The sequence below is a fragment of the Oryzias melastigma genome, linkage group LG1, assembly GCF_002922805.2.
Source record: "Oryzias melastigma strain HK-1 linkage group LG1, ASM292280v2, whole genome shotgun sequence".
Classification (NCBI taxonomy): Eukaryota; Metazoa; Chordata; class Actinopteri; order Beloniformes; family Adrianichthyidae; genus Oryzias; species Oryzias melastigma.
The window spans coordinates 10,842,776-10,854,802 of NC_050512.1; the positions used below are offsets into that span (position 1 = coordinate 10,842,776).

General features: G+C 37.0%; 1 protein-coding gene across 2 annotated transcripts in view; it reads right to left on the minus strand.

Moving 5' to 3' along the window:
* LOC118598699 overlaps positions 1 to 12,027 on the minus strand; it is a 219,314-nt gene that overhangs the window by 179,578 nt on the left and 27,709 nt on the right. For both annotated transcript variants that reach the window (XM_036211660.1, XM_036211676.1), the window contains 24 exons: positions 11,984 to 12,011; positions 11,819 to 11,903; positions 11,038 to 11,184; positions 10,748 to 10,959; positions 10,521 to 10,624; positions 9,811 to 9,917; positions 9,543 to 9,719; positions 9,423 to 9,454; positions 9,238 to 9,335; positions 8,836 to 8,858; positions 8,730 to 8,751; positions 8,611 to 8,638; positions 8,447 to 8,531; positions 8,208 to 8,354; positions 7,911 to 8,122; positions 7,711 to 7,814; positions 7,409 to 7,527; positions 7,173 to 7,328; positions 6,748 to 6,962; positions 6,556 to 6,641; positions 6,294 to 6,430; positions 6,078 to 6,203; positions 5,816 to 6,006; positions 5,639 to 5,727 (listed from right to left, as the gene is read on the minus strand). In XM_036211660.1, the coding sequence (XP_036067553.1) occupies positions 5,639 to 5,727; positions 5,816 to 6,006; positions 6,078 to 6,203; positions 6,294 to 6,430; positions 6,556 to 6,641; positions 6,748 to 6,962; positions 7,173 to 7,328; positions 7,409 to 7,527; positions 7,711 to 7,814; positions 7,911 to 8,122; positions 8,208 to 8,354; positions 8,447 to 8,531; positions 8,611 to 8,638; positions 8,730 to 8,751; positions 8,836 to 8,858; positions 9,238 to 9,335; positions 9,423 to 9,454; positions 9,543 to 9,719; positions 9,811 to 9,917; positions 10,521 to 10,624; positions 10,748 to 10,959; positions 11,038 to 11,184; positions 11,819 to 11,903; positions 11,984 to 12,011 (2,730 nt within the window). The remainder of the gene's footprint in view (positions 1 to 5,638; positions 5,728 to 5,815; positions 6,007 to 6,077; positions 6,204 to 6,293; positions 6,431 to 6,555; positions 6,642 to 6,747; positions 6,963 to 7,172; positions 7,329 to 7,408; positions 7,528 to 7,710; positions 7,815 to 7,910; positions 8,123 to 8,207; positions 8,355 to 8,446; positions 8,532 to 8,610; positions 8,639 to 8,729; positions 8,752 to 8,835; positions 8,859 to 9,237; positions 9,336 to 9,422; positions 9,455 to 9,542; positions 9,720 to 9,810; positions 9,918 to 10,520; positions 10,625 to 10,747; positions 10,960 to 11,037; positions 11,185 to 11,818; positions 11,904 to 11,983; positions 12,012 to 12,027) is intronic.

The window sequence follows — 12,027 nt, forward strand, 5'->3', positions numbered from 1 at the left end:
ACTTCTCCAGGCTGTCCAAACTACATTTTCTATTAGAGCATATAATGGACATTGCCTCTCATCTTAGTCTGTGTGTGGACTTAAGACGCAGTATTTTCTAACTGATGAAGTTCTCAAGCACACTTTTAGGTAAGGGTTTGTCATAATAAAGCTTCCTTTCCACTGAGTGGTCCAGTCCAGTTTGATAAGGAGTGGTATATGGTCCAGTTGATTCTGGTGAGCGCTTCCACTCAGTTAAGCCTCGCTTCCACTGAGTGGTTTGTTTTCACAGTACATGTGTCACAAACGGGCAGACAGCTGGTTCCATGTGCAGCAGGTTTATTAGTTCAGACAGGAACTAAGCATAGCTAAAAGTCACAAAGCTAAATCAGGGTCAGACAGGCAGAGGTCATTCACAAGTATGGGGTCATCCAACAAGAGAGTAGAGTAGTCCGGATTCAGGCAAGGGTCAGGGCAGGCAGCAAGTAACAGATGAAGCATAGTCAGAAACAGAAGCGCAGGGCCAGAATGAAAACAATGTGCTCTGGTTGTATCCACTCTGGCTGTTGTCATCTTTAATCTTATTATATTACAATTTAAGCTTCTACATGTTCACCCACCATTGGTGGGTTCAAAACCATGAAGTGCCAGCTGTTGAGAAATGGCTTTAAAAACATTCTCGTTTCTAATCCCTCAAGCTCCTCTTGTATAAAACCATCCCCAATGATGGCAAGGAACATTTGCAGTCCCACCTCAAATCAGGCCTTCCTGTTGTTTTCAGACATTTTCAATATGGACACTCGTGACCAAAGGAGAAAACAGGAAACCACAAAAACCAGAAGGTTTACAGACGTTGGAGACGTTAACGCTATATTGGCGCTTTCTAATGCTGTCATCACTTTCTGCCAATCAACGTGTGGCTACTGCGACTGCGCCCCAACTGTTCCGTTCCATTTTTTATGGACCTACAACTGATGGGGGCCTGCAAGAGGTACAGGTCAGAACTGTTTAATGGGTCCATTTTACAATGGAAACGCTCAAAATACCAGACCGAACCGGATTGCTTCGAGGAAACGAGGCTTTGGTTTCGGTGTATCCCACTTACATTTTGGGATAAACTGTCTTTTCCAAACAAGTCAATTTATTTTTTACTATACGAGTTAGTAAGTCCATACAAATCCATGCACACTCTCAGATGTCTCACCTGAGTCTCCTTCAGTGAGACTTTCTTTGTGCCTTTTCTTCGACAGGCCTTCACCAGTTTATTGATCTGACCTTTTCCGAACAATCCCACTCCTGTGCACGTGAACCCTTGCAGCACAGAGGAGGACAAGCTACATCGCAGGAACACAATGAAAGACATGAACAATTAAAATCAATTTCAAGTGCATTCAGAATAATCTCTTCAGAAGTTTCGTAAAATCTCACTTGTTTGGCCCTCCAAGGACGGCAGTGGAAGATTCTGCAGCTATTAAATCAAAAAACAGCTCAACCTGACAACAAGAATGAAAATTATAGCAACTGCATAAAAACATGTCAACACATTTGACTAATAAACAGATGAAAGTCCCAACCTGCTGCCGTTTCCATGTCTTCTTGTTGAGTCTGATGATGGTGCTGTTGTCACTTGTGAACTGCTGCAGGTAAACTCGAGGAATCTCCGTGGCCAATTCATCTGGAACATTCTCTATGATTTTCACACTGTTTGTATCCACATATACAATCTGTAGAGATATGGGGAGCTGTGGTTAAAACAGGGATGACGGTTCTTTCTGCATTGCTAGCTTGTTGAGCCATCAATGCATGCAGGCATCTAGTATCTAATTGTAGCTTCATCCTGTGCAGAGTTACAGGGGTTTCTGTTCCTTCAGGGAACACGTATTCCCACAGGGCCACAAACAGACACAAACACTCATTCCTAAGGGACCAATTAATCTATGAGGTATGGTTTTGGACTGTGAGAGGAAGGACCGTCTGGTGAAAACCAACATATCTACAAGGGGTTTAGGCAAAATCGATTTAGCAATATATTGCAATATTTTGTTTGGTAATACTTGTATCGATTTAAAATGCTGACAAGACGATAACTAATTAATTATTTATAAGCATCAGTCAGCGGCTTACTTTTTTTTCCACCTAAACCTCCGACCACTAGTTGGCAGCACAGCACACTGAGCCTCTTTGAGCAGCTCTGCACCGTGATCAAAACAAGATCTCACAAGAACCAGCTTGTGTTAAATGTTCAGTCAGCCTCACCTTTCTTTATTAGACATGTACTACTTAGTTTTTACTTCAGATGTGTACCAGACCAAAACTCTGTGCCACGCTGCTGCCAGTATCAGTATACAGTTACAGTGCTTAATGTTGTGATCAGATGATTAAATAAATTGAATTTTACTATTTTATTACAATAAGAGTAGTAAAAAAAATCAGGTTGTTTTTTTCTAAGTCATGCTGAAATCCCACACTTGTCTCATACCTGTGCAATAAAAGCCTGCAGCACAATCTGTGGAGCAGACATCATGTTCATCAACGTTGACGGGTTTTTGGATGCGGTGATCAGCTCAGATCCACTGATGCTGCTGAACACGCTGGAAGGCAAACCCATGACAAGAGAGCCCAGGGTTGCTAGTGACGATGAGCTGTTAATCTGATAGAATGATGAAGAAATGCAACATTAAAACACAATGACCAAATGCACAAATCCTTTCTGACTGTTCTGATAATATATACAACTTTAAATAATAATTAAAATAAATAAATAAAAACGTGTACCTTCATCATTCCTGAACTCATCAAAATCTCGATGATCAGCTTGGCTTGTCCTTCTCGCCAACCAATCACAGAGCTGAGAATGCTGAGTGAGTTCATCAGATCTAAAGCTTTTATGGTCTTTATCTGGCCAATGGACATGCTGGTGCTTTCATTACCCATGGCAGAAATAGCAGATGCATCGATATTCTCACCAAAGTTACTCGCCAAAGCAGCAGAGATCTGCAAAGACAAAGTATTCATCAGTCTCACTCACATATGTGTAGCCTTCTATGTTCTGTAAACAAATTTCTATTATACAGGAATTTTTATCTGAATAATTCTGACATTTGTCTACTTGCTAAAGCATTAGCACTTATGTTACAATAAGCTTTGTTACGTCCTGTCCTCCATTTATTTACTAAACTGTTCTTTTTATTCTCATTTGTGTCCAGTTTTTGTTAATGTCCCCTTTTGTATTTTCCTGCTACACTCGGGGCAGGTTTGCCCATTGGGGACGTAACAAGCTTTATTTCACAAAAAACATAATTAAAATGACAGTAACAGAATACGAGTGCAGGATTCTGATTTGAAACTCGATTCAGTTCCTATTGACTGAAAACATGTTTTCTTACAACTTCAGAATATTTGGATTACATAAAAATAAAACATTTTAAAGCTACAAATATTTTCGTCAACACCAATTTTTGCTTTATATATTTGTATTGATTGTTAAAATTCTACTAAGATCACATTGATTGGAATTATATTTTAAAGAAGACTAAAACACAAAATAATTTGCCTGATCAATACATTTTCAAGTCTCTGGGCATGTTAACAGAACATAGTTTGAGAAGATTTCAAACTTTTTTTTGTAATCAAATTAACACGGAGGGTTCTAATAATATTATTTCTAATTATTCAATGAATAATTATTTTTAAAAAATGTAAATATACACATTATTTATTTAAATGAGAATAACAACAAGGCAACATTTTGTAAATGAAGGTTTAACTGCCACGAATAGTATTTTTTTCAAACCGTGGACTGTATGGCTCTCACTTGGGTTTGATCAGTAAGAAACTGGACCTAATGGCTCTTTTAGTGTCAAAGGTTGCAGACTACTGGTCTAGACTTAGAAAGGTTTTTTATGGTCTTGGTGATCAAAGGAATCAAATAAATACAAATATAAAACAAAACAATATATTTGCACTTGGCATAAAAAAGCTATGTAAATCTGGGTCATGAATGGTGATGGTTGTGTGGGAGGTCTCAAATAAGCAGGGAAAATGAACCTAAATACAATAAATGCAGCAAAGTAAATAAAGTAAAATAAAGTAATATAAAATAAATTTAAAATCAATGAGACTATCTAAAAACAGCAAAACTTAACCAAGAAAGAAACACCTGACAAAAAAAAGATGATTACAGAAAGAATCTGGCAAACCTAGTTGAAACCCTCATTAATATTAATAATGCAAAAACAGATTTAGATAAGTTAGATGGAAAATTAAATATTTTGTGAATAAGACTACATGACAAGGAGCAGAAGCAAAATCTGAATTACTGAGCAAAATGACTTAAATTTTGCTAACATGACACAAACATCAACCTAAACTAACAACACTAAACTAATAGTACCTCTCACACTGTAATATCTTTAGTATTTATGCATCAGTGTCCTGCTAATGGTGGAAGCATTGTTTACGGTTTGGGTCTAGGTTAGACGTCTTTAAAGATGACTTTAAATGTTGAGGACATTTCACAGCTGTGATTATTAGCATTCCAAACAGAATCTGTCAAATGTGTTTTGTGTCATAGTGTTTACTACCTGTGGATCCAGATCTTTGCAGACTCTCTTGACATTTTCCAAAACTGCCATGCTCTCTTTTGCGGTCAACTGAGTAAACGCCGAACCAGGAGCGAAGCACTGACCCAATGAAGGAAGGCTTCAAAAAAGAGAGTCAGAAGTTCACTTCTAATGTAACTAAATCACAGGTGTGCTTGTAAAAATTATACAAAGGTCTGTACTTGTTGCTGCTCCAAAGCATTTGAACAGCTTGCACTTACAGGAGTGGATCGAAGTTGCTGTCTTGCTGATAAACTAACTGAATGTAGTAGCTGATGAGGTCCAGATTCACGGACTGGTTGATGAGCGCAAGATTCTGAGGATTCACTGTGAACAGCTGCAGGTCCTGAAAAGAGAAGGTATAAAAAAGTTCAAACTTCATGATGTGATTTGAACTTAGCCTTTGAATCAGTGAAGACAACCTATACTAACATTTAAATGGAATAACATACCTGTTCAGATCCCAGTGACTTAAAATCCGTAAGATTTACAAAAGTGATGAAAGAGCTGATGTACTCTGCAAACCAGGCGGTGGAGTTCAGTTCTGGGTCGTTGCTGTTGTAGCACCTTGGCATCATTCCTTCAATGAAGTATAAACCGTTCAGTTGTTAGTTTACTCTGACAAAGCAAATAGCAAACCAAGCAATATCCTCTAATTAACCAATAGAAATAATTCAGCAAGTTTAAAATGATAAAAAGGTTAGAACTTTCTTTTGTGGACATCGGACGGTACAACAAAAGGTATAAATATATTTTAGTCAACATTTATGTTTTTGACAATCAAAATTATTTGATAACATTTGAACTTTTCTTTTCATTATCATGTCTAACTGGAATCTTCATAATCATTAGTTGCAAAAATAAATACTGAGTATGATGGTTTATTTGAAATGAAAAAATAATAAAATATATTTAAATAAAAACAAATGTTTAGTTAACTCATAACTCTCAAAAATGTTTCATCAATAGCTTCAGAAGATATCAAAAATGTATTCATTTTTGACATGCAGTATAACAGCATTTACAGCATTTGTTATAAAACAAACTAGAGAACTGACCTGATGACAGGTAAACCTTGATGGTGTCGTACACGTCTCGGTTGGTGAAGTCAGAAACAGAGTAGTTGTAGGAACCAAGAGCAGAAACACTGAAAAAACATAGAATAAACTTTTAGAAGAACACAGATTTTGTCATTATCTTAACAGGATCAAAGATTTGTACATAGAAAAACATACATCTTCTGGAAGGCCAAGCATGAGGCGTTGATTGAGGTGATTTGGCTGATCTGAGTCTTTGTGAGGAAGACCAAGTAGTTGGAGAGACCTCGATCAAACCAGGCGTTAACCTCTGACCTGCTGGAGCTCCTGAGAGCCATGGGCCAAACGCAAGGCAGAGTTCTCTGTCTCACCGGCTGTGGCAGAGACTCCTGCAGAGAACATTCAGGTTCAAGTCTTTCTGCTTTCACGTTGTTTGCTGTGTGTTTGTGTTTGTACATACAGTCTCTAGAAACAGTGGTATCTGGAGGTAGCTGTTGTAAAGCTGACAGAGCTGTGATTCTTCTCCAACAACATTAGTTTGACGCAAGAAATCCCCAAGATCTGATGGAGGCATGGAGTTTATCAGCTACAGGGGAGACACAAATACAAGAAATGTTAGTGTGTTTTTTTGTATAGTTATTTCAGTTTCCTCCAGACAGCTTTCATGTCCACACACCTGTTGCTTTCTGTCTTGAGGCATGAGGGACAAGAAGGTGGTCAGGTTGGGGAACTGGAATCCCATGAAGGAGCTCCTCAGGAAACGGTAGAAGCTCACGCTGTAGCTGTCACCATAGCAACGGAGAGGGGACGGACCTACATAGAAACAATTTTAGGTACAATTTCATTTTAAGGTTTCACCAGTGTTTTTATTTTTTAAACACTCAAATAAAAAAATAAAATAAAGCTTTCAATGTTGCCCATTGATGTGGAGTATTTACCTTTAAGAGCCTGAATGATTTGGTTTTGAACTTCTCTCTGTGTGTCATTACTCAGGGATGAGATAGCCAAGTCCAGAAGTTTTACACTGAAACAAGAAAAGGGGTCAGTTTTCATAAAATGTGAATATCTCAAGTCAAATTATGGACAGAATGAAAAACATTTTTGTTTTGAATTTCTAATTTGACACTCACCCCTGCTGCTCAAGGCTGCAGTTTCTTCCTGCCAGTATTTTAAAGTATGGAGTCACATGGTGAGGTGCCATGTTCACCAGCAGGGGGCGCATTCGATCTTGGAGCCACAGTAACACAACAGCATCACTGACTGATGGACTGGAGAGGTTTGCACGATCAAACATGACCTGCAACATGGCTGACCTCACAGTGGAGGGGAGTGTGTTCTCATGACCCTTCAGAAAAACCAAAACATTATAGATGTATTTTATTTACAATTTTTTTGACCGCATTGATATGTAATAATATCTATGTGTAATAAGTAACAATACTTGTTTTTGGCTTAAAAAGTGCAATTTAATTATTATTTATATTATAGTAGTTAATTAAGTAAAAAAAAAATACAGCTACTTTGTTTTTAGCATTGAAATATGACAAATATTTACCAAGATAGTAGGTGAGAAATTATCAAAGAAGGAAGCCAATTGTTGGTCAGGGACATAACTCATCACCATGGTGACCTGCTCTGCAGTTGTGAGCTGGCCAGGTGTGGCAGCTACCTCTGCAAGCTGTCTGACTGACAGCAATGGCAGAACGTCCATCTGCATGTAAAAAGACAAGCAAATATAAGATTAAAATAATAAAAAATATTTAATTAAGGGCCAATGTAAATGGAACAGACCGCAGAAAACTGTGGGTAGAGTTCTTTGATATTCTTTATGGAAAGGAAAACAGAGAATCCCCCAACGTTGTTCTGGAGCCACTCTATGCTGCTGTTGATGTTGGAGGTGCAGCCTGGATCTGAAACATGGAAAACAAATACAGATATTCAGTAAATGAAAAAGGAGAATTTATTTATTTATTTTATTTTTTGTTAGCAAATGTCCTTTGTTTTTGCTTTTTCTGTTGGTTATCTTTGCAGGATTTATTTATTTTTCTTAATATGTGTGCGTACAAAAGTTATTGGTTCAAACAAGTTCTCACCTGCAGTGTTGTTCCTACTCAGGTAAATCTTGATGAAGTGTGTGTACACAGGCACTTGTTTGGAAAGACTCATCTGTGGCTGAACTTGACTCAGGATCTTCACACTGAATAAAAAAAATAAAAAAAAAAACAGAGAAAATGCAATGTAATGTAACAAAAAACCTCTTGTTGAAAGGTAAAATATTTGCTCCTCTGCTTACATGTACTGGTAGGAGCTGCACTGCAAATTCTTAGCAGCCAGACATGAGAGGAAGTTGCCGGAAACAGCAGGCAAGAACGGACGAAGTCGGCTGTTGAACCACAGCTGGAGCGTGGACGGATTGTTCAGAGTGTTGTTGCTCAGCAGCTCCAGTCGGATTTCTTGAATGCTGTCTAGAATCATGGAAGCTGAAGGACTAGTGAGGGTGATTGTCTACAACAGAAACAACAATGCTACATGAAAAAACAGAATAATTATTTTATTAATCCAGTATTACATAAATAAATCTCATTCATACAGTGTTGGCCAGAAGATCAAGAGCTCTGTCCAGCACGGCAGAAGTTTTAGATAGGAGGAGCTTCCAAACTGGAGTGGACCCACTGGAGCTGGATGATCGATTACACTTCATAATATCTGCCAGATTCTGGGATGTTATCACTGAGAGCTTCGAGGAAAATGGGAAAAATGAAAACATTAGACTTGAAGATTAACATGTAACCATTTTTACAGTGAAAGCTGCAGGTGTTTGAGTCTTACAGAGGCACAAGCCAACTGCTCCACAGGAAAGTCACAGAAACGTCCACTCATCTTCCCACTGTTGAGTTGGAGCTGAAGCTCTGTGCTGTCATTATAAAGTACAACAACAGTTAAATATTTTCTATTGATTTTTTTATACATTTTGAAAGGAGGAGTTTTTTTACCTGTTTACTCCAATGCAGATACTTGATTCTTAATTTAAAATAAAAGCACAAAAAAAATCATGAATGGTGTGAACAAAACCCAGACAATTCTAAAGACCTACTTCAGTCAGACTGCTTACCATTTGCCATGACAGCATTGCACTATAGGGGAACAAGGTAAAATCATAGTTTAGTCAGTATCCTTAAAGGAAATGATATGAATTTTTAAAATATATTAATAATCACCTGTCCACCGTATATGATGCAACCTGAAAGAAAATGAACAAAAAGAAAGTTAAATCGCATTTAACTAAAACAAATCCCTGATCATAACGGTAAATTGTCATTAGTCAGAATTGTTCTTTTTTTAAAGCACAAATATTTGTCCACTGAGCTGAATCAGAGCTAGAAGGCTCAACTATTATATATTATGTCTAAAACCCAAAGTTTGTTCATCTGCAAAATTTCTAAATTGCTTCCCAAAAATGAAGGTACATTTTAAAGAATGTGTTACAATCAACAGATCATCCATGAACAAAATAAATAATTAAAAATAGACATAAAAGGGAAAGATTGGTGTGTTAGAGTCATCACTAATGTTTTATTCTGGTAAAATCTCCATCGAGTGTTTCTGCGTGAGCTTCTCACCAAGTGGGATGTTCTGGGACACGTTAAATTTCATGTTTGTGATGAATGAAGCTATGTCAAGAGAAGCTGTGGCCTCTATGAAGTCAAGTCTGGTAAACCTTAAACAAGTAGAAAAAGTATTAATAAGATTGTTTCATAAATTATTTGAAAATATTTGACGACCCTTTAAAATGAAAGCCACTTACAGTGTTTTGTATGATGTGCAGGTTAGATTTCCCTTTGAAAATAAAGCAAAAAATACAGATAAATACAGTGTATATAAACACAAAAACATGAGCAAAGAGAAATGAGTTTTTTCCATGTACCTTATTGAGGGAAACAACAAGGAATGTCAGGAACTCTGTAAACTTCCTCTCTCTTGGAGACTCAGTGAAATAATCAAAGAGTTTGTTGATAATGACGTCTGTGTTTGGCAGAGTGGGATGTTTCAGCACCAGCAGCTCTGCACTCTGCTTTGGACTCAGAACACTGAGAGCCTCCATCTGAAATGGATAAAAACAATGGAAAAGGGTGTTGGCGGAGACTCTTTCTCCAACAAAATATCTTCCTTTTTGTTCAACATTTTGATCTTACAGGGTTGAACTGTGGGTTGAGGTCAAACAGCTCGCTGACTGACGCAAATTCTGAGAAGGAACCCAAGTTGTTCCTCAACCAGTCTGCGCTGATGTTGGAGGCACAGCCTGAAACAAGTTGAAAAGTCACAGCAAGATTTTTAAATTAGAAATTGAAGGATTTAAGCAGGAATTATGTGTTTTAGTCCGACATGCTGGTGATTTACTCATATATCCTCAAACTAGTAAGAATCAGATTCATGAATAAAATAAAATGCTTTAATCCCAGCTGATCAGCTGGTTGCTTCTTTAATATTCACATTTAAACATGTTTGGCATCAAGCAACAAGCTAATTACAGCCGCTAAACTTATTTTCAACACCCATCAAACTGACTGATCTAATATTGAAATCTTAGACCTAAATTATTTAAAAATGCTGTTTGAATTTAGCGTTTTTAATGACAGCTGGACACGAATTTTGTCATTCAAACATCATCAAAAAGCATTTTATAACATTTACTGTAATAATGAATTTTATTTTGAAAGATAATTTAAACATGGAAACTCAATTTGATAATATTAGAGTCAATAAATGCAAATACAACTGTAAGTGAAACAAAGTTGGCTCTAAAGTCAACACAACTCAGTGAAGTTATTTCTATTTTTTTACTTTACTTTATTTACTGTCTGATACTGCAAGTACATCTTTATTGATCAAAACTACTGCTCACCTGCAGTGTCTGTCCTGCTCAGGAAACCTTTAATGAAGAGTGTGTAGACTGCTGATTGTGTGTTTTGGCTCATCTGTGTCTGAGCTCGACTCAAACTTTGCAAACTGTTGGTAGAGTTGAGAAAAAAAGACTCACATTGTTAAAAGAGAAACAGACACAAAATGCTTTAAACAGGAAGGCCTTTCTTTCATCAAGCAGATCCAAACTAAATTTGCTGCACTGCTTACATATTCTGGTAGGAGCTGCACTCCATTTCCTGTGTTGCAAGAATTGAGAGAAAGTTGGAGGAAACGGCGGGTAAGAACGGCCGAAGGCGACTGTTGAACCACAGCTGCAGCATGGAGGGGTCATTCAGGGTGTTATTGCTGAACAGATCTGGTCTGATTTCCTGTATGCTGTCCAAAATCATGGACACTGAAGGACTGCTGGGGTTGATAGTCTGCAACACATGAACAAAGTCAGCAAACTAATTTAAGCTCAATTTATGTTTGAAACTTTGAAAATGTGTGTCTCATACTGTGGTGGCCAGAAGATCCAGAGCTCCATCCAGGATTCTGGAAGTTTTGCAGAGGAGAAGCTTCCAGAATGGAATGGAGCCGCTTGAACTAGAGGATCGGTCACACTTCAGGATCGCTGCCAGGTCCTGCGCTGTTAACGCTGAGAGCTGTTCAAATGACAAAGTTAAACTGTATTGTGATGAGTGATGATATGGGGCGCCATTTGTAAATCAGAGAAGTAACATTTTGACATCAATGTTTTCAGATATTTAGCGTGTTTTAGGAGAAAAACAAACAGGCTTTGTTTTTTTAAATGCATATCTTCACTCTTTAAATTAATGTATTTATAAATGTTACATTTACTAACAAAATATTTAGTTAGCAAGCTAAATATTTAATTGTCAGCTAATTATTTGTTTTAATATATATATATATATATATATTTAGCATACAAATTAATATTTAATTTTATAAATTAAATAATGAAATAGTACATGTAGCAATTTTGTAGTTTTATAACATTAAATGTTTGGTTTGTAGGCTTAATATACAATTTTAAAATAAAAATGTAGCTTAAAATTAAATATTTAGCTTTCTAATTAAATATTCAGTTAATACATGTAACAGTTATAAATAAATTAAGGAGTGAAAATACGCATTTAAAAAACAAAACCTGTTTTTTCACCTAAAACTCTCTAAATATCTGAACCCATCTGGCAACCCATATGATGAAAGTCCTGTTATCCATTTGCTAAAGAAGTTTTATAAAAATTGTTCAGTAGAAGCGTCTTTGAGTCTTACAGAGGCACACGCAAACTGCTCCACAGAAAAGTCACAGAAGCGTCCGCTGGTCTGACCGGAGTTGAGTTGGAGCTGAAGGTCAGCGCTGTGCAGCAAAGGTAAACAGAAACTTAATCTTTTTCAACAATAACAATTTTGAAAAAGATATGGATAACAAAATCCTACCTGTTCACCCCAAGACAGGTATTTGACTCTGAAAACAGAAACAC